This window comes from Sesamum indicum, linkage group LG16 (genome assembly GCF_000512975.1).
Source record: "Sesamum indicum cultivar Zhongzhi No. 13 linkage group LG16, S_indicum_v1.0, whole genome shotgun sequence".
In the NCBI taxonomy this organism is placed as follows: domain Eukaryota; kingdom Viridiplantae; phylum Streptophyta; class Magnoliopsida; order Lamiales; family Pedaliaceae; genus Sesamum; species Sesamum indicum.
The window spans coordinates 2,717,380-2,740,967 of NC_026160.1; the positions used below are offsets into that span (position 1 = coordinate 2,717,380).

The 23,588-nt window shown below is 37.7% G+C and overlaps 2 protein-coding genes across 2 annotated transcripts; one reads left to right on the top strand and one right to left on the bottom strand.

Annotated features, from left to right (window-relative positions):
- LOC105178690 lies at nt 3,274-8,207 on the top strand. Its single transcript, XM_011102221.1, has 2 exons — nt 3,274-3,420; nt 7,542-8,207. Exons 1-2 carry the CDS (start codon nt 3,274-3,276, stop codon nt 8,205-8,207), a joined length of 813 nt encoding a protein of 270 aa, XP_011100523.1.
- LOC105178639 (UDP-glycosyltransferase 71E1-like) lies at nt 14,935-16,915 on the bottom strand. Its single transcript, XM_011102150.2, has one exon. The coding sequence runs from the start codon at nt 16,719-16,721 to the stop codon at nt 15,273-15,275; it is 1,449 nt and encodes a 482-aa protein (XP_011100452.1). The 5' UTR covers nt 16,722-16,915; the 3' UTR covers nt 14,935-15,272.

Below are 23,588 nucleotides of genomic sequence, written 5' to 3' on the forward strand. Positions count from 1 at the left end.
TTTACCAATTCGAAGATCTTCCGTTAGACGAAAGTGTTTATAAGGAGGACATAGAGACTGATTCAGATGAATTTTCAACCGAATCAGAATAATTACAACAAGGGAGAAAGGCTTCAAACCTCTGAAAGCTTGTCAAGATTCTTTTCAAGGATGATAGTACCAACAAAAACTATGGAAAGGATCATGCGATAAGACTCCAACCTCAGCCCGTATGATGATTTAGGATTGGAGGAATTGGGAAAGTCTTGAACCAAATAGGACTGAATCAAAGGAAGCATCACATAATCTATAAAGTAAGTTGAGGTGAGCTTGCTATACCTATGGAACTTACTGCCTAATGTGATGGAAATGCAATTGATTCCTAAAGAAGAAATTCTTGAAGAATTAAGTAAGCTAGAGAAGTAGCTGTTACTATGAAATGGATCCGCATAGGAACTATTGAAGTAGTAATAAAAAGCAACTTTTAAGGAAGGAATTGATTCAAAAATACATTTATCTATAATGGATAGAAGAATAAAAAACATAAGAGATGACTGTCTGTGAACAATGATAGGTAATCTATTTGCAGAAAAATTGATGTTTGACATTCATCCTCGAATTATATACGACCTAGCATACCAAGATTTCAGTAGAGTCTTAACCCTTCATCAAGATTTTAAAAGAAAAGATCTAACGAAAGAAGGAAATAAATCATATTCTATAACTTATAGAATTGCATATGCCTTTTCCAATACGCATCATTCAGATTTGTTTCATAGGAAGGAGTATATTGAGATTCCTAAAATTTCAAGAAATTTTCCAAGGTAATGACACCGGCTCCAATAAGGATACCTAGAATAGGTGGTGTTAATATCAACATAAAAGATTACCCAATGTTAGATCGAACACTTAACTTTAGAATTGAGCTAAATAGCAGGATGTTATTTTCGGAGGATAGGATTACAAGCTACAATGGAAAAGAGAAAGAATTATTAAAAATTTTAACTCCTCAAGAGATTGGGGTAGATAACCTAAAACTTAGATGCCCTGAACGATGGAAAGAAATATAAATTATATTTGACATCACTAAGAAAGAAATTTTTTTCCCTTGTGATGACTTATATCATTTGTAACAACCTGTTGTTGGTAGATATGAAGACATGTCAAAAATAGCAGGCCATGAAATTCTAGTTGTAGGTGTTGCATGATGAGAAAATTGGAGTATGACTTTGGTGATAAGTTTCCTGGAAGATCATAAACCATGGGGAAGAAAAGTTAATGGAATGGAATTTAGTCTTTATGGTGTTACCATAAGGATTTTATGACAAGTCCCTTTACTATATACATATCCGTTGTTATGTTGTATGATGAGTATAAGATAGAGTATTTTGCATGTTATATTGATTCAGGATCAGAGATTTACACGGCAAAACTTGGAGTTTTCCCTAAAGAAGTAAGAAAAACCTTACCCATTATTGCAGGAAGGGATTTTTCACTGGAAATCCTAATAGTCAATAATGGAATACTTGAAGCCAAGATCATGATTGGAGGAGCACTTGGATCACCATTGTTTACGATAAAAACAACTCCTATTTACTTTCATGATACATGTGCCGATATATTACTTGGTAACAATTTCATTCAAACATTTATAAGATATATGCTAGATAATCAAATGAATCTGTTAATCTTGACTACTAATTGTGGTAGTGAAATACAGGTTTGGTGAAGAGAAAAATAATGCCTATAAACTTTTGCAGCAAACGTGGTGATTTCGATGCCAAATTAACTCATCCAAAACTATAGGATGAGAGGAAATTTGGTAAGATTCTTTTGTCTTTCAGGCAACAAGGACTCATCAATAGCAATAGCTTCTAAAAGGAATCCTAGTAAGAAATTCGAAACCTTATGGAAGTACTGCAGGAAATGAAATAGCTAGAAATTAGCGAGGAAAGCAAGCTTTTTCTTGAAAACATCAAGAGACTTATCCAGAGGAACTTTAGTGAAAACCCTCTGGCCTGTTAGGATAGGAACAAGATCGAGACTACTCTAAAAGTTAAAGAAGAATGCAAGTACGAGTACGTTCAATACAAACCTATCTAGATGAACATGGAAGATAAGTAGGATATGCAGATGATTATTAAAGAGCATATCAATCTTGGACTCATCCAACCTGGAGTCTCTACATACAGTAGTCCTAGATTTCTGGTAAGAAACCATGGTGAGAGATAAAGAGAGATAGACCCAGGTTGATAATTACATTCCTTGTAGTGAACACTTAATTAATTACATTAAAGGAGTAAAATTATTTTCTAAATTCGATTGCAAATTTGGTTTTTATCAGATTAAGATGGAGAGTGAATCAAATAAATTTACTGCATTCTCCACACCACAGGGTCAATATACCTGGAATGTGATTTCAATGGGTCTAGCTAATGCACCCTAGATATTTCAAAGAAAAATGGATAATCTTTTTAAAGAATATTTTGAATTCATGTTTGTCTACATTGCCGACAGACCGATTGCATCTAAAAATATGAAAGATCATATTAAACATCTTGAAATATTTTTCGATGCATGCCATAAAGAACGTTTAGTACTTTTTGAGAAGAAGCTGCTATTGCTGTCAATAAAATTGAATTTTTAGGGGTTCTTATTGACAAAACATTAATTGAGTTACATGATCATATTATGGAGAAAATTCGCAATTTTCCAAACGTACTCGAAGACAAGAAGCATTCGCAGAACTTTTTAAGAATTGTTAATTTTGCAGGCATCTTCATTAAGGATCTTGCATGATACAAGAAGGATCTTTGACCACTTTTAAAGGAAACGGAAATGGGAAAAAATCCACACGAAAAGGGTTCGTGAGCTGAACATGTTTGCTGTAACCTGCCAAACCTTGCTATACCACAAGATGATAATGAATTGGTAGTCTACACAAATGCCAATGACTATAGATGGATAACAATGCTCATGAAAAAGACAACTAAAAGACCTTGTAGATATACAAGAGGGTTGTTGTCAGAACAACAAGCCAAAGCTTGGCATATTAACGAAAAAGAATTCTTTGTTGTTTGGAAGGCTTCTAAGAAATGGCTTTTATTTTTACTTGCTAAAGAATTCACTTTAAAGGTTGATAATATTAATGTCAAGGCTTTTTAAAAAAATAAATTAGAATCAAGGATAGAGAAAGCTCGTATATCGAATGGCAAGTTGAATGCCAATATTCTTGTTATAATAATGTCGTTATAAAATCTAATGAAAATGTTCTTGCAGATTTCCTGACGAGAGATGGAGGCATGTGAAGCAAACTCGATCATGTTGAGACTTAGGTACCTTCGGGAAAATCTCAAGGATAATGACAAGAAGTTTGGGCAGCTAGCAGTGAATGCCCAAGTTGCCGGACAAATCAAACGAGCTGATTTAGACACAATCCAGGTGGCCATAAGGAGTTCCTTATAAGCATAAACCGCACTACGAAACGATTTACGAGAACCAATTCGGAAGGCATCACCTTTGTGTTACAATAGGTGACCAAAAAGCCAATTGGATTGGCCTTTATCTAATCTGTTCCGACAATTTCGGTATAATTGTAACATTATTTATGAATAAAGTGAGTATTCATTATCTGGCAATTGTATTTGTTGTGCTCACTGATTATGTTTTATAAGCTTAACATCACAACAAAGCCCACAAACCAATTTGTACAACCTATGTAGTTGGGTTGCGCATTGGATGGTGGCCATGAAACCAGCTTCTGAAGGTTAGGTTTGAAACGTTCCAAATCAAGGATCTCGAGTCTGGGCATCGAGAGTCTTATTGAAACTTGCACTAAAATTCCATTTATTGGATGAGTGTCGTGTTTCATCGGCGACAAACATTGGACGTCTATGCAATATTAGTGGGTGGTTGACAAGGTTGTCAAGCCAACTAAACTGACTCGCGGGAAGTCGTCATATGGAAACCTTGGAGGCTTAGTCTATATGTTTAGATCTTCCTGGCTCTGATAGTACGACATTAGTCCTTAGACTTGAGGAACCATGGCAGTTGCATGCATGTGATGATTGTATCCTGGATTTGACGAAAGATGACCATATCTTGGATGTGGTCATTACAAGTCCTGTTCAGTGCAATCAGAATATGTAGTGAGGACGATGGGTTCCAAAATAGAATCCGTCACTTGTCAGTATATGACAGTCGAATCTCCTATGCGCTTTGAGATGGTTGGTGCTCTTAGAGTCTGTGGCCACAACGATTGGTTGAGTAGGGAGTGGTTTCTTTCATCAATAAATAGAGCAAACGCATCTCCAGTTATTGAGCATAGTATCTAGTCTAGGATGGGAACGAACGGCCAATTCCATGCCCTAGACTTAGATCGGGAAATGGATGATGGAAGGACCGTACCCGTATGGTACTCGGGAGCCTAAATATTCACGCCAGCATTCACCTAATCTCTAGTGCCATGGTCGTTGGTAGATGGCCACCCATGGTGACGAAAATTTTCGATTAATGGTTAATTGAAAATAAATTAATTAAATTGGATTTAATTAACCATTGTGTTGGACACAAGCCCAAGCTAGTTGAGAGTGAACCTAAAGAGTCACACACAAATCACTATAGAATTGTTGGAATTAATTTAGAATTCATTGAAGAATAAATGAATTAATTTAATTGGATAAAATTAATTCAAGGAGAATATATATAAATGATTCGATCATTTATTTAGCAATCCATTTGATGGATGGCTTAATAATTAATTAAGTGGATTAATTAATTTTTAGGGCTTAACATCTTTAAATTAACTGGATTAATTTATTGGGTTCGGCTTAATTAATTGATTGGATTAATTAATTAGTATTTGGGCTTATATTTATTTAATTGGATTAAATGAATCAATGGACTTTGGTTGGGCTTGATTTCATTTGATTAAATCGAGTCCAATGCATATTTGAAGTTCAAGCCCATTTGATGGTGGTTGGACCAAGTTAAGAAGGAATTAAAACTCCTCACTATGATGAACATGATGTAGGAGTTATTTCATCATGGTTGGAGGTTGTATGAATATGGTTGTATAGGTTGTCTTGGAGGCAAACTTAGTAGTTATTGAATTTTAAATTCAGTTGTATGTTATATACAAAAACTACACACATATCCATTATAACCAACACAAAAGCCACGAAATTTCTCTCCATTTTCTCTCAAAAATATTCTCCATTTGGTTCTATTTTGAATTGGATTCAAATTAGAACACAAAACAATCTAAAAGCACTAAACAATAGTGTTGTGTTTGGAATTATTTTTTCTTCTTGGTTCTTTGTTCTATCTAGCAATAGAACAAGAAATTTACCTTTTCATTTTGCGGTGTGGACAACTTAGAGGAATTCTAGTTTGAATTCTCAAGTGAACGGAATGGGAGAACATAAAGGGAACAACGCACGTTGCAGGTTCTAAAGAAACAAAAGGTAAAGTTTCATATTATGTTTCTATACTTCTTGTTTCATCCTCTAGCCACATGTCTAGCATGTTTACTTTGTTATTATTATGATTTTGACAAACACCGAACGCCCGAGAATTTCAAAGGGAACACCCCTTTGAACCGATTTCTAAAATTTTTATTTCACATTTCCGTCTCATTCCCAGGCCATACCGATTCTTTCAGTGGTATCAGAGCCCGGTTCAGTGCTGTGGCATTAGGATTAACATGTTATTATGTGTTGAGCATGAACAACGTGTTTAATTCGCTTTTGGAAAGCATGATTATATGTTTAGAAAATATGTTTTAATTTTGCTTTTAAATTATTGATATCTATGCATTCTTTAAAATTGGATCTTCTGTAAATGCATGATTTTATTTCAGTTTTGAATTGCAGAAACTGAAAAAAAAATTAAAAAACGGAGCACTACAGTCATTGCTGCCCTGCTGGCTGGTCACTCACCAGTAGGGCGCGTGCGCCCGATGGCGTACGTGCCAGCAAGGCGGCAGCGCATGCCCGCAGAGTGCAGCAGGGCGCGCACCCATGTGGCCGGTAGCAGACGGTCGTCTGCTGTTTCAAACAGCTAGGCCATTTTGTGCCATTTTTTTCGAAAAATTGGATTTTTCTATTTTCTGTAATTTTTCTAAAATCATTAATTTTTGCAAATTTTAATTTTAGTTAAATTGGATTTTTCTAAAATTAAATTGTGCCTTAAATTAATTTAAAAATGGTTTCCAAACAAACAAAAAAAAATTTGTTCATTGGATGTATGGATGATATTCATTTTTAATTGCATTATTAGTATGTTATTTTTTTAATTTAATTATATTTTATTTGGTATTTGATATTGGATATCAATTTTTAAATACATGGATTGTATTTATTTGTTTAACAAGTTTATATTCGATACAAATGTGTTTATTATTGTTTATTGGATAAACAATGGGAATGATCACAAAGCCCATTAGCCGAATGTATGGTTTATTTTATGTTCGGTGAGGCTTGTGTGCCTCTTTGTTTTAATTCCTTCTTTTGTTTTTTAACCTTGGAATAATAAGACTTGCTTTCTTCCTCCTTTTGTACTCCCCCTAACTTCTGATTGCGGTGTTCATTTTCAGTTGTAATGAGTATAGTTAGGAATTAATGTGAGGTTTTATTTATTTTGAATAAATGTAAGCTTCCAAGGAGATGAAGGCCTAGGTCTGTTGGACAGAGCTCACGACGGAAGAAGAACAAAGAGGAAGGCCCATTAGAATGATATTGGGTAACTAATTTGTAATAGTTAGGCCACACCCTAGATTGACCATAGACTCACTGGGGCTCAGTGGGTCACTTAGGATTGGGCTTGTGATCATCCAACTGGAGCGTGCTAAGCTTATTTTTTGCATGTGATAAATATTTTGATTTTTTACGTATGATGTGTTTGGAATGCGTTTATAATCAATCATTAGAACTTTGTCATGCAAAATGTTATAACAATGAGGTCTCGGTCACAACTAACTTGAACTCTCACTTGGATGGTCCAAGTAAATATTTGGCCCAAAATGGAATTAAATCAAATGGTTTGATAATTCCAAGCCTTTCATCCATGATAATGTAGTAAGGATGCTACTTCTACCCTTTTGTACCCTCACGAGTCGTGGCACATTTGGAATAGAAGAAAGCTACACTATTATGGTGAACAAATGGAGTATGCTCTTGTTTTCCTGTCTCACGAGTCGTGGAGTGCGACAGTTGAGATATTCATTTGGTTGATGGGTTGGGCCTAACACTGAGTAATGTGATTCGCTTGGAGTCTTCGAGATCACATGAAGAGGCGAGGCAAAATATCTTGAGAATCTCATTAGATGAGAATGGTAATGGTTACCTCCCATAAACTTTTTTCTTGTGAATTTTAAAAACGGGACATGGAGAATTGTGTTTGTGGATCCCAAGCCCATTAAGAATTGATTTGCCGAAACCCCACTTGAGAGTGGTGGGATTTTGAAGAAATAGTGAAAGCAGTTAACGACTAAATACCAAGTCTTAACTTGTATTTAATGTTATAATCAATTTGCTAATTTTTGCTTTACATTTTGAATGTAGATGTCTAAGAATCCATTAACCATTCTTTTGGAGACAAACAAATTTAATGGAACAAACTACAATGATTGGCTTAGAAATCTGAGGATTGTCCTCGATTTTGAGAATCAGACTTACATTTTGGATAAGTCTCTTCCTGAGACCTTGCTGGAGGGGTCCACATCTAAACAATGTGTGACGTTTGAAAGGCGACACGAGGACAACCAGAAGGTCCGCAGCATCGTACTGGCATCGATGACAAATGATATCCAGAAACAGTACGATAGGCATGATGATGCCGCGTCGATAATGCTCCGCATGAAAGAGGTTTATGCGGTTTCGGATAAGCATATTAGATATGCCGCCACAAAAGTATTTTTCGGAACCAAGATGACTGAGGAATCCTCTGTGCAAGAGCATGGGATCAAGATGCTTTCCCTCGTGGAAAAGTTTGAGGATCTACAAGCTAGGCTTGATAATGACACGTACATTAACGTGATCCTCGAGTCACTTCCTCCCTCTTACGACCCGTTTGTCATAAATTACAACATGAATGGGCTTGAGAAGACCATAAGCGAGTTCATAAACATGTTGGTTCAATACGAGGCAACGACCAAAAAGTCTGCGCCGTCGGTGTTGGTCGGGGAGGCTTCGACCTCTAAAGCGAAAGGCAAGGGGTCCAGACACTAGAAGGGGAAGAAGGGTAAGGCAAATGCCGCTGCAAGAGCTTTGAGCGCTCCTGTTGCCCTGATGGGGATGGGCAAAGGTAAAAGAAAGGTGGGTTCTAGATCAATAAGGGCAAATGATGTCTGTATGCATTATCGGGAAAAGGGCCATTGGAAGATCGAGTGCCCCAAGCTCCTCTCCAATGCAGGCACATTTGTTATTGAGGTTAACATGATAACTAACTCTGCTTCTTGGGTATTGGATACCGATTGTGGTTATAACATCTGCAATAATTTGCAGGTGATGGAAAGAAGCAGAAAGCTAAGTAAAGACGAGGTTGCCCTGAAGCTTGGCGATGGCAATGCTATTGCTGCTGAAGCTGTAGGGATAGTTCGCTTAGTTGTTAGTGATCAAGTTAGAATACAATTGAAAGATTGGTATTATATACCTAGCATGATCAAGAATATCATTTCTATTTCATTGTTGGACAATGTTGGTTTTGAGTTTATGATCAATAAAAATTATTTTTATTTGATGAAGGATGGTTCTTCATATCTGCTAGGCAAACTTCATAATGGTCTTTATATTCTCCAATAGCATGATTTTGTCATGACTACTCAAAAAAACATAAAATGAAAAATGAAGAAAACGCATAGATCTGGCATGCCAGGCTAGGTCACATCTCTCAAGATAGGATTAAAAGGTTGGTAGACTCAAAAATTCTAGAGATAGATCATTTGGATCACCTAGCAGCCTGGGAGTCTTGTCTGAAAGGGAAGATGACCAAGAAGCCTTTTGTAGGACAAAGTACGCTTGTCAGTGGTCTGTTGGATTTGATCTATTCAGACGTCTGTGGGCCACTAAATACACAAGCCAGAGGTGGATTTTCCTACTTCATAACCTTTACTAATGATCACTCACGGAATGGTTATGTTTACCTAATGAGGTACAAGTCTGAGGCCTTTGGAAGGTTTAAAGAGTTTAGACTTGAAGTTGAAAACCAAACTGGTAGCCACATTAAAACCCTTCGATCGGACTGAGGTGGTGAGTATTTAAGTGGGGAATTCTTAGATTACCTAAAACAGAATGGAATTCTCTCTCAGTGGACTCCTCCCAGAAAACACAACTCAATGGGGCCTTTGAAAGGAGGAACCGAACCTTGTTGGATGTGTTTCGGTCCATGATGAGTTTTACCGAACTACCCTTATCCTTCTGGTGATATACTCTTGATACGGCAGCCAAGTTGTTGAACATGGTACCTATTAAGGCCATGGCCCAGATGCCATATGAAATATGGCACGACAAGCTTGCGTCCTACAAGTACTTGAGAGTGTGGAGTAGCCCTACATACGTCAAGAGACTAGTGGTTGACAAACTAGACTTAAGGTCTAGTTTGTGCAGGTTCATGGCTTATCCTAAGGAAACTGCGGGGTATTATTTCTATGATCCGAACAAAAGGTTTATATCTCGCAAAACACAGTGTTCTTGGAAAAAGGTTTTCCAGCGGATACCCAATGTGAGAAATTGCTTCTTGAGGAATCTAGTGAGGCAACACCTCAAATGGATGTAGTGACGTCATCTGCGCCTATAGTTCCCACTAACGATATTCCTATCCTCCGAAGGTCAACCAGACTGTTCCAACAACCTGAGAGGTATGGATTTTTGGGTTTGATTGGTCAATTGGATAATAATCCAAAGACCTATGGAGAAGCGATGTCGGACATCGATTTGGGAAAATAGGTTGAGGCCATGAAATCTGAGATGTATTCTATGAGTTCAAATAAGGTATGAATGTTAGTTTACCCATCCAAGGGTGTTAAACCTGTTGGGTGTAAATGGGTCTACAAACGTAAGCTTCGAGCTAATGGAAAGGTTACTACCTTTAAGGCCAGGCTTGTAGCTAAAGGATATACTCAACGACCTGGGGTTGATTTTGAGGAAACCTATTCGCCTGTAGCCATGTCCAAGTCCATTCGAATTATGCTCGCGAATAGCTGCATGGTATGATTATGAAATATGACAGATGGACGTGAAAACGGCTTTCCTTAATGGGTTCGTTGAGGAAGACATCTATATGGATCAGCGGAGGGTTTCACATCTGTTGAGAGCAGAAGGTCTGCCACCTTCAGAAGTCCATCTAAGGTCTCGAACAAGTTTCCTGAAGCTGGAATATCCATTTTGGTGAGGTCATACAGGGTTATAATTTCATCAAGAACGACTTTGACCCTTGTGTATACAAGAAGGTCAATGGGAGCTCAGTTGCGTTCCTAGTGCTTTATGTGGACGACATCTTGCTCATTGGTAATGATGTCAAGATATTAGGTGACATTAAAGCATGGTTGTCCGTACAATTCTCCATGAAGGATTTGGGTGAGGCTTCTTACATCCTAGGCATCAAGATTATCCGGGACAGATCTAAAAGGATGTTAGGAATGACCTAAACCATGTATGTTGAGAAAGTCTTGAACAGATTCAAGATGAAAAACTCCAAACGAGGATTTCTTCCTATGAGGCATGGGGTTAAACTGTCCAAGAAGCTGTCTCCCAAGACTGATGAGGAGCTTAGAAAATGTTTGACATACCCTATGCTCAACCGTAGGCAGCATATAATATGTTGTGTAGTGCACAAGGCCAGATGTCGCTTTTACTTTTAGCGTATCGAGCAGATATCAGGCATGTGCCGATGAGGCTCACTAGACTGCAGTGAAGACCATACTTAAGTACCTGATAAGGACTAAAGATATGTTCTTGGTTTACGGTGGTGGATAGTTAATTCTGGAAGGCTACAGCGACACTAGCTTCCAGTCTGATGTGGATGATGCCAAGTCTCAATCAGGGTTTGTATTCAGGTTGAATGGTGGTGTAGTGGCTTGAAAAAGTTCCAAGAAGGATACTATAGTGGATTTCATCACTGAAGCTGAGTACATAGCAGCTTCGGAAGCAACTAAAGAACCGGTTTGGATGAAAAACTATATCTAAGACTTAGATGTAGTACCTAGCATTATCGAGCCAGTGGTTATCTTCTGTGATAACAACGGGGCTTAGCGCAAGCGAAGGAACTGAGATCTCATCTCAGATCCAAGCTCATTTCTAGAAGCTACCATCTGTTTAGAGAGATGGTGGGAAGAGGTGACGTTCGGATGGAGCGAGTCACATCAGAAGAATAATGAGTGATTGGCTTCAAGGTCAAGTGGGAGTTTGTTAGAATAGGTGACAAAAAAGCCAATTAGATAGGCCTTTACGTAATCTGTTCCGATGATTTTTGTATATAATTGTAACATTGTTTATTAATAAAGTGAGTATTCATTATCTGACAATTGTATTTGTTCTGCTCACTGATTATGTTTATAAGCTTAACATCACAACAAAGTCCACAAACCAAATTGTACAACCTATGTAGTTGGGCTGCGCATTGGATGGTGGTCACAAAACCAATTTCTGAAGGTTAGGTTTGAAAAGTTCCAAGTCGAGGATCTCGAGACTGGGCATCAGAGTTCTATTGAGACTTGCACTAAAATTGAATGCATTGGATGGGTGTCGTCTTTCATTAGCGATAGACGTTGGACGTCTATGCAATGTTAGTGGGTGGTTGAAAAGGTTGTCAAGCTAACTGAACTAACTCGCGGGAAGTCGACATATGGAAGCCATGGAGGCTTGGTCGATATGACTAGATTTTCCTGTCTCCGATAGTACGGGATTAGTCCTTAGACTTGAGGAACCATGACAGTTGCATGTATGTGATTGTTGTATCTTGGATTTGACGAAAGATGACCATATCTTGGATGTGGTCATTACAAATCCTATTAAGTACAATCAGAATATGTAGTGAGGGCGATTGGTTCCAAGATAGAATCTGTTACCTGTCAGTATGTGACAGTCCAGTCTCCTATGCGCTTTGAGATGGTTAATGCTCTTAGATCTGTGGCCACAACGATTGGTTGAGTAGGGAATGGTTTCCTACGTCAATCAATAGAGCAAATGCATCTCAAGTTATCAAGCAGAGTATCTAGTCCAGGATGGGAATCGACACCCAATTTCATATCCTAGACTTAGATCGAGAGACAGATGATGGAAGGATCGTACTTGTATGGTACTCGAGAGCCTAAATGTTCACGCCAATATTCACCTAGTCTCTAGTACCATGGACCGTTTCTAGATGGCCACCCATCATGACAGGAATTTCCGATTAATGGTTAATTAAAAATAAATTAATTAAATTGGATTTAATTAATTATTGTGTTGGACACAAGTCCAAGTCTTGCTGAGAGTGAACCTGAAGAGTCACACACAAATTACTATGGAATTGGTGGAATTAATTTGGAATTCATTCAAGAAGAAATGAATTAATTTAATTGGATTAAATTAATTCAAGGAGAATATAAATAAATGATTCGATCATTTATTTTGCAATCCATTTGATGAATGACTTAAGAATTAATTAGTTGGATTAATTAATTTTTTGGGCTTAACACCTTTAAATTAATTAAATTAATTTATTGGATTTGGCTAAATTAATTGATTGGATCAATTAATTAGTATTTGGGCTTAGATTTATTTAATTGGATTAAATGAATCAATGGACTTTGGTTGGGCTTGATTTCATTTGATTAAATCGAGTCCAATGCATATTTGAAGTTCAAGTCCATTTGAGGATGGTTGGAACAAGTTAAGAAGGAGTTGAAACTTCTCACCACGATGAACATGATGGAGGAGTTATTTGATCATGGTTGGAGGTTATATGAATATGGTTGTATAGGTTGTCTTGGAGGCAAACTTAGTAGTTATTGAATTTTGAATTCAGTTGTATGTTATATAAGAAAACTACACACATATCCAGGATAACCAACACAAAAGCCATGAAATTTCTCTCCATTTTCTATCAAAAATATTCTCCTCTTGGTTCAAATTAGAACACAAAACAATTCAAAAGCACTATACAATAATGTTGTGTTTGGAATTATTTTTTCTTCTTGGTTCTTTGTTCTATCTAGCAATAAAACAAGAACTTTACCTTTTCATTTTGTGGTATGCACAAATTAGAGGATTCTAGTTTGAATTCTCAAGTGAACGGAACGGGAGAATATAAAGGGAACAACGCACGTTGTAGTTTTCTAAAGAAACAAAAGGTAAAGTTTCATATTATGTTTCTGTACTTTTTGTTTCATCCTCTAGCCACATGTCTAGCATGTTTACTTTGTTATTATTATGGTTTTGACAAACACCAAATGCCCGGGAATTTCAAAAGGAACACCCTTTTGAACTGGTTTTTAAAATTTTTATTTCAGGCATCTGTAGCATTCCCAGGCCATACAGATTTTTTTAGTGGTATCAGAGCCCGGTTCGGTGTTGTGACTTTAGGATTAACATGTTATTATGTGTTGAGCATGAACAACGTGTTTAATTCGCTTTTGTAAAGCATGTTTTATAGCTTTAAAGCATGATTATATGTTTAGAAAATGTGTATTAATTTTACTTTTAAATTATAGATATCTATGCATTTTTTAAAATTAGATTTTCTATAAATGCATGATTTTATTTCAGTTTTTAATTGAAAAAATTAAAAAAAAAATTGAAAAATAGAGCACTACAGTCGTTGCTGCCCTACCGGCCGATCACTGGCTAGCAGGGCGCGTGCGTGCTAGCAGGGAGGCAGCGCACAGGCGTACGCCCAGCACACACGCGCGCAGATTGCGACAGGGGCGCGCGGCCGTGTGGCCAGCAGCAGATGGTCGTCTGCTGTTTCGAACGATTACGCCGTTTTGTGCTGTTATTTTCAGAAAATTGGATATATTCTTCATCTTGGCTGGACTATCAACCCATGTGGAAAAAATTAATTTGTCGCAAAGGAGTAAATCCATGCAAGACCATTATCGAAATATCCAAAAAATATAACAGGGTTTGGATGTTAGAAGGGTCCAAAGCGGATATATCAAAGAATGGTATCACTGAATTTGCTGGAAATTTTGAAACTACTGGACTGTATTAGTGGGGCGGTCTTTGATTCGTGGTAAAATAACCCCCACCTAAAGAGAGACGATATTCTGAAGATAAAATTCTTATCTGTTGCTCCAGAAAATGCAGGAAAAATGTCTCATCCAACATTTCATTTTGTGAAGTTGCAGAGGCCATACATGGTGGCGTTCAATAAAATTAAAACTACCTCAGGAGAAGTTCTATCAGCTATTAGTGAATATGATATCTCTACCAGAAAAGCTTGGAGATTATGGGTCTGTCTCACTGATAAGGACAAAGTCAAGTATCCATTGAAGATCTTCTCCAACAAAGTGAATGGATCATTCTTGTTAAATTTCATGACGGAAAAAGACATTGAGTTAACAAAGAGCTTATTCAAGAAGAAAAGGATTTTAATCTAAAAAAATAAGCTACCAGCAATTGAAGCTACATGGATGAAAACGTGCAACATGTTGAATGTTGGGCAATGGCATAACCATTTATACCCTTGCTGTAAGAAACAAGAGAAGCTCCTGTTCGAAACAAAAGTTCGGGTCACACAAAATAAATCCAAACCAAACCAGGACAAGAGAAAAAGAAAGAATTTTTACAAAAACAAGTAAAAATTAAAAAATATAATAAATCAAGAATAAGACTGTCGGCAGAAAAAAACAAAAATCAACAGTCATCAAAGCAGGAAAGATAACTAGCAATCACATGACCGACATGCCATTATGACCAACAACTGGAAAGAACGAGATAATGACAAATGTAGTGATGTCATCCGAAAGAGACAAGATGATGACGAACACAATGATGTCATTAAAAACAAGTTTGGAGCCCGGATTTAAAATCTGCGGACGCCTATAAATAAGGGTGCAATGAAAGAAATGGAAATTATCAGAAAATCTTCTCCAACTTTTCAAACCATAATATTTTTAATTCTAAACCTTATTATTTTTAATTTTCTTACTTTATAGGGGTTTTCTTAATAAGTTAAGTCCTCTATCATGTGAGAGGTAAACTGTCTATTTATGGTGCAAGACACAAATGATTGTGTGACACGCCCTGCTCAAAACTAAGGAGTCAACGAAAAAGGTAAGTAACGCACACAAGAAATTAATTGCTATCACGTCGTCATGCCACATTGTGCATTACATTTTCTATGAAACGTCCAACGAAGTCGAAAGATGATCCATTTTCCACCAACGCCATCCTACTTTTCAACTTCATTGCTTCAACATTGACCCAAGTCTCACTCTGGGGCTGCATCAGGCGCCTGATTCCATTCTCTATCTCCTCAGCTGTTACATTCATATTGCTACCACCCATCAAGTTCCTCTTATAGTCCATCTTTATCTCCACTGCCACTCCTAAATCCTTCACCAACTGGAAAGCATTCATTTGCTGCTCAGCCGACAACGGCCACACCGCCATCGGCACTCCGCACCACATGCTTTCCAGTGTCGAGTTCCATCCGCAATGTGATACGAAACCTCCGACAGCACGGTGGGACAAAATGGCAATTTGAGGCGCCCACCCGATCACCTTCCCGATGCCAGCATTACGTTCCAGGAATCCTTCTGGTAATACTTCTTCAAGGTTATCGTACTCGCCTGGAGTCCGGAATTTGTGTTCATTCGCAGGCTTCCTCAGGGACCATAAAAATCGGTGTCCACTATTTTCGAGTGCCACCGCAATTTCCTTCACCTGGTTTTTGTCATCGAAACATCCCCTGCTCCCGAAGCAGAGAAAGACCACTGACGAATCAGGCTGCTCATCAAGCCACTTCATGATCTCTTCATACTTGGGGTTGCGATCATTTTCATCGTGTGAATGAAGTATTGGTCCGACCGAGTAAACTGGTGGGATGTTGTCATCCTCCGAAAGGGACTTCATCGCGTGGGATTCTAACTCCAGGAAAGTGTTTAGAACGATTCCCTTAGTTTCTCTGAATCTCTTGGCGTGATCGAGAAACTTCGTGCTGCCACCATCCTTATCAAACATTAAAGCAGGCAATAACTTGGCAGGGACAGGGAGTTTGTACGAGGGAATGCACAGCTCCTCGCTTGAGTTCTCGTACAGAGTCACGTCTTGATTTTGATAATCTCTCAGGCCCTGGAAATGGAACATAAGCCCCAGCGCTGAAGCCCCCGACGTGAAAAACATGTAGGTCGGAACGTCAAACTCATTGGCCACATCAATCATGGCAGTGCAAAACATGTCGATCACAAATCCGGCTAGCCCACAGTTTGGACCAAAATCATGGACTATTTGAGTCACCGAGTTTCTGACGGGATCCTTATGATTCTCGATGAATTGTTCAAGAAAGGTCAAGGGGGAGCTCATCGACATCGACAGGGAGTTGACGTTTGTAATGTCTATGAAACGAATCCTGGAATTTGATTCCGGGGAATAGGAATGAGCGCTGCTATTAGGATCGAAAGAGGGCTTGATAACGAGCACAGTTATGGAGAGGCGTTCGTCTCTGTCGATTAGCAGTTTTGCCATCTCCACTGTTGCTAGTAGGTGGCCTCTTCCGGGAGAGGGAATGAACACCAGCTCTGCTTTGGTTTTCCCACTCATTTTCGCTCACTTTGTGAATCGGACGTTTGCTCTACGGGGGTCAATACCAGGACAAGTTGAGGGCCAGTGGTGTGTTGGAAAAGCTAGAAAGGGCAATATAAAATAGTCCCTCATATTTAGAGTGGGGGAGTGATGTCATGGATTTGCTGTCATTTTAAATATTTTTTTGCGGGATGCCCAATAAAGTATCTTTCTTGGAGAAGAAGATATTAGAAAAAATCTAATATTTAATTATTATTAATTATTATGATTAAAAAATAATTATAATAAATAATTATTAATTACATAGAGTTACATAATCTATATTTAGTAGGAATTTATACGAGAGTGAATAAAACATTTATCATGACTAAAATTAAAAAAAATAACTCAATTCTAGTCTTTGCGATAAAAATTCACGAGAAATCCATAGGGGAATTTAAGAATTTATAAAATAAATATTTATAATAAATTTGTTATGTAATTAACGTACATTAGTTGAATTGTTGAGAAAAGATATACTTTTATGTATTTGCTAAATGTAATTATAAATATATATCAGTCATCATCAAACAGATCTTAGTGGTATTAGTTAGGATAGAGATGAATTATTTGCAACCTAAGTCATAAAGCTAAAGCATAATTACACTCTCCAAATAAGTCCTCTTGAGTTGATAAATTCTTACCACTTGGACGTGACAGTGTAATTTGTAATTAGTTTGTATCGAGGGAACACGAATCTCAACTTGTTCACGTGTTCATTTAATTAAACACTAGTACGTATTACAAAGCATTTGGTCAATAAATTCAATGAAATTAAATAAATTAGTTATAGTAATGATTAAATTTAATAAATTTAATAATTTAATTAACTAACTGTAATATTCTTACGTCAAATATAATATCTAATTATTCACTAATTTAAATAGTAAAATTCATAAAAAATTCCGATTAAACATTACATTTGAACAATATAAATTACATTTAGTTAAGATACTAATTAAATAATATTAATGTATTAATTAATCAATAATTTTAAATTAACAACTTCATAGTTGTTTCAAAAGCCACGGCTAAATGAATTAAGGATCTCTAAGAGAAAATGTGTGCATGAGTAGATAAAGTTTCTTATATCTATCGTGGATATCATTACTATATGTGCGCGCGCGTGCACGAGCATTGTAATATTCAAATGGTAATGCCATCCATCAAATTTATAAATATATTTATTTATTTTATTTTAGATATTATTGGGCATTGAATTTATTTTAGATAAAATCGGCTACTCATGAGGCTCACTAGCAAAATTGATGGAGAGAAAGTTGACCAAAAAATTATATTTTTTAAAAGTGTTAGTTTGGTGATAATTAAACTCTTCTCCATTTGGAATGGATTGAAGAGTTGTCTTATAGATAATAGAATGCATCTAGACACATTTTTATTTATCTATTTAAGGTATATAAATATATATTGTGTATAATTATTAAGGTAAATATTCATTACACAATAAACCAAGGGTGAGATTTTGGTCTTGATTCTTCTAGCAAAGCGATCAAGACTTTGTTTATTCCAGTGTGGTGTAGATCATCTTTGGGGGATTCCTACGTTGGAATTTCGAGTAGACAAATTCGATTATTACTTTATTATTGTTTTTATTTTCATACTACATCGGGTGCCCGAAAACTCCAAGGATACACCCCTTAGATTCGTTGCTTATTACGCTTTAATTTTATTAACTTGTTATTTTACGTCTCTCACTTCCACTAGCATGTTCCCGAGCCATACCACGCGATCCTTGAGAAGCAAGTTTATAGGTATCTAGAATACATTGAACATGCTACACCGTAGTCAAATTTTCCGAACAAAACACCATGGTATCATCTGCAAATAATAAGTGACATATGCGAGGGGCACCTCTACAAACATCCATACCTGGGACAGTCTCCCTCTGCACCGCCACATGAAAAAACGAACTAAGAGACTCTATGCAAAGAAGAATAAGGGAATAGGGGGTTGCCTTGATGGGGAGCACCCTTTGGGGGATTATAAAACCAAATTGTGAACAACCTAATACAAATGAGTAAGAGAATTACGTCACACAAAGCATAACAAGGTCAATAAAGGACAAGGAAAACCAAGCTTACCTATCATTCTTTGGGGGTATGGCAATTCCACTCGATTATGTGCTTTATTGATGTCAAGTTTAAAATTCATGAAGTGTTTCCTCCATGGGAGTTAAGAAAATGATTAGTCTCGAAAGCAAGCAAGACATTATCTATAATATGACGACCTGGAATAAACACCGACTGAAAGGGAGAAATGATACTATCAAGCGAAGGTTTCAGTCCGTTAGCAATGCTTTTAAAAACAATCTTAAACACAGCATTGTACAAACTTATGGGACGGTATTAAGTTAGAGAGTGCCGTTGTTTACACTTAGGGATGAGCTTGAAATTCATGTCATTGAATCCAATAGGAAGAAAACGATTATTAAGAAATTTATCACAAAAGAGACAACATCAGCCTTGAGAACATGCTAAAACCTTCAGAAGAAAATGGGAGGCATGTCATCCGGGTTTGGGGATTTCGACGGGAATATAGTAAAGAGAGCTTTTATTACCTCAACGTCCATAAATAGTTGTTGCAAGTCCTCTGCCATCGATGAGTCCACCACGACTAGGATATGCTCGGTTCTACATTGAATATCATCGGGAAGAGACCTACTTGAGTTGAACACCATCCCAAAGTAGCTGATTACACACTACTACATCTTTTTCACTATTTCTGCCCACGAGTCATCCAATTTCTGCAATTTGCGGATTGAGTTGGTTTGATGTCTATATCTTGCTCTAGCATGAAAAAAAATGGAATTCCAATACCCCTCCTTCACCCACAAGTCCTTACTCCCTTGTTCTCAAAAGATCTATTCTTGAGTCATCAACTTAGTAAGTCTACCTCTGTCCCTTAATTCCCTTTCCTTTGAGTCTTCAGTTGCTATAAATAGCTTGAGTGTCATAAAAAACTCTTTCAATTCCTTAATTCTATCCCTTATTTCCCAACCAACCAAACGCCCCCAATAAGACAGCTACCTCCAACTGCTACGATCTTTTCTTTAATCTATTAGCACCCCAAATCGCCCCTAGGGATGCCCAAGACTATGCAACAATGTGTGGAAAAACAAATTCAACAAATGCTGAAGAACAATCCGTAGATTGGCAGAAAACAGAGACTTGCCCATGGAATCCTTCTCTGTTTAGCTGAAAACTGTTACATCCCAACTGAAAGGGGAGAAGGCTGTTTAAATAACAAAAGGTACCGCCAAATGCTAACTAATCAGAAACTACCTACTACTCAGATGACGTGGCCCAATCACGACGGCAATAACTGACTCAGATGATGACTAGATAAAATAACAAAGAAGGAAAAAAACGTAAAATACAGATGCATGATTTTAGCCTACGTTTTCTATCCTTGATCTAAGAGTTCTACTTCTGCATCAGCAGCACCTCTGCTTTCTTCTTCAGTAGCACTAGAGCTTGCTGCTTCTTCAAAGGAATGTTCAATTCCAACAGCCCCACACAAGTGGGACGGGGGGCAAGAGACACAAGTCCCAACTTGGACATGAAAGAGTGGAATGTCTGCAAAGGAATAGCCTTGGTAAAAATATAGGCAACCTGGGCAAAACTACGAACCAGAACTGGTGCAACAAAACCTTCTTTGTATGCATCACGAACGAGGTGACAGTCAATCTCAATGTGCTTCGTGCATTCGTGAAATACAGGATTGGCGAGGATGTGTACAACAGCCTTATTGTCGTAGAACAGAGAAATTGGCAAAGAAACAGAAATGCCAAAGTCAGCTAACAAATAGGAGAGCCATCGTAGCTCACATACAGTAGCAGCCAAGCTGCGATATTTCGCTTCCGCCGTAGAACACGACACGGTTGTTTGTTTCTTCGTTTTCCAGGAGATGAGTGCTTTCCCAAGGAAGACACAAAAACCAATTAAGGAACGCCTTGAGTCCAAACATGACGCCCAATCAGCATCGCAGTAACCTTGAAAGTCCAAGGATTTAGCTGCAGGCAAAAATAATCCCAGCGACGGATATCCTTTGAGATATCGTACGACATGGAGAGCTGCTCTCCAGTGGGTATCACAGGGACGAGTCAAAAATTGGCTCAATTGCTGCACCGAATGAGAGATGTCAGGTCTCGTGAAACTAAGATATAACAATCGTCCTACCAAACGCCTATATGAATCTGGTGATGAATACAAAGAGCCAAAGTCTGCTGTCAATTTGAGACCCGAAGGGAATGGGGTGGATGCAACCTTAGCCTGCTACAAACCAGTATCTGCAATAATATCTAGCACATACTTTGTTTGTGCCAAGTAAATACCATCAGTATTGCATGCTATTTCCAGTCCTAAAAAGTAACGTGCCTCACCAATATCTTTGATTGTAAAGAGTTTATGAAGGTAAGCCTTCACTTTGCGAAGTTCGTCAACACAAGCACTCGTAAGGAGAATATCATCCACGTAGACTAAGAGTGAGACCAAACCACCGGCAGTATTGAGTAAGAAGAGACAATGATCGTGGGCACATTGTGTGAAACCATACTCCTACAGTTTCAGCGTTAGCTCCACGTTCCACTGTCGTGAGGCTTGTTTCAAGCCGTGTAAGGACCTTTCCAACTTGCAAACAAGGCCCGAATTCACTTTGTATCCAGTCGGTGTAACCATGTAGATGTATTCTTGTAAATAGCCGTGAAGAAAGGCATTATTCACGTCTAATTGGTGAAGAGCCCAACCATTAGCTGCAGCAAGAGTAAGAAATAAATGCACCGTAACTGCCTTTGCAACAGGCGAAAAAACTTTCGGTGTAATCGATACCTTCAACCTGGTTATATCCTTTTTGCAACGAGATGAGCTTTATACCTCTCTACAGTTCCATTTGCCCATAATTTGACCTTGAACACCCACTTGTAACCGATGGCACGCTTCCCAGCTGGAAGTGGTGTCAATGTCCAAGTGTGGTTCTGCTCTAATGCCTGTAATTCCTCATCCATGGCTGCTCTCCACTCTGGAAATTGCACAGCCTCTGCATAGGTGCTAGGTTCCTTCAATACTGACAAGGACGCTACAAATGAATCATAAATGGGAGAATGGCAGTATAGAGTAGATGAGTTATGTTGACACACAAAGTCGTTGAGCCACACTGGTTCGTAGCTCACTCTAGTACTCCTGCGAGGTGGCAATGATGAACTTGTAGCAGCATCATTCTGCAGAATTTCCCTTCCAGATTCATGGCTTGCGACTTGTGAAGGTGAAGATGCAGCTGGAAAAGAAAGCAACTCACTAGAATTGCTGATATCACTGTCAAGTGGAACCATGGGAAGTGGACAATCAGTGCGTTCTGTAGAATTGATTTCTGCATAAGGAAACACAAGCTCGTTAAACACCACATCCCTAGAGATTAAAGAGATGTGATCCTCCACGTCATATACCCGATATCCCTTTTGTGTCATCGAATAGCCAAGAAACACACATTTATGGGCTCTTGATAACTCTGCAATTATAATGATTTTATAGCAATTTAATCTTCCTTTTTAAGCCAAAATATTCCTAATTGTGTGATGTTATTGCATATTCAGCAAAAAGGAAGATTACAAGGACGTTTCTGCAAAATTGACAAAGTGCGCCCACGCTTAATGGAGTAGTCAACTCGGGATAAGGATAAGCACGAACGATTCTCCTAAGAGATAAAGGAATCAAGTGTTTAGATTTAGAAAGGATTCTTTTAAGCTTATCTTTTGTAATCTTTTTACCTTTTTTAGAGCTTATCACATATCTATTCCCTCCACTACGTCTAGATTCGTAGGAAACTTTTATTATAAATAGGGGGGATCTCTTCATTAGAAGACATTCAGTTTTTATCTTAGAACTCTATAGAATTCTCTGTTCATCTCTTCTCTTTTATTTTATTTTACTACCGGAATCAATGGAATTTCACTTTCTAGTGTGTTCTTCCATTACTATGTCCGGCTAAATTCCTTGTTTCCTGGTTAAGGTATGGTGATTGCTTGATTCTCATTATGTTGTGAGATCTAATCTGCGTTCTACACTTGTCAAACAAATATTCATGCTATTCTCTGTGCTTTAATTAAAAACGTCTGATTTATGAATGATTCGGCCGGTTGTTCATTATCAAGAAGGTTTGCTTAGCTAATTGAACTTTATAAATCCGTGTAATTGTTTATTTAGTTCAATGCTTAGTAGCAACGTAGCATAATTGGTTATGTCACAGTATTTAGTTATGTTATGGGGAATGCATGATCTAGTTTAAACGAATTGTCCTCGTAGGAGTTTGTTGATTAGGATCAGGCCTTTCTAATTCTTAATGCTGTTAATAGATTAAATTTTGTGGACGTTCCCAAGGTTGTCTGTTAATTAGAGATCTAGCCAACGGTCGTACCTTGGCTGACGAAAAGGTAAGGAAAGGTGAGGTTGTTAGGTCGTACCAACGACCATAACTGGTTTATTTGTCCATACATGTGTTATTCTTGCATCAATGGTCAACTCACAAAAATCAAGCATAATCCTAGCCTTAACCGGGAAATCTCTCTCTCATATCTTTATCAGGTATTTTTAATTATTTAGTTTCTGATCACTTCTATTTATCACAATCTTCCCCCCATTATTTTCTATTTTCTCAAAGAAAATCAACTTAAAGCCAATCTCTGTGGATCGACCCTACTCCCACTTTCACAAGTGTAGTAGGAATTATTTTTGGTGACTTCGACAGTCATCAAATTTTGGCGCTGTTGCCGGGGATTGGCGTTTTTAAGTATATTTCTTTATTTTCTTTTATTATTTGATTTTATCACCATTG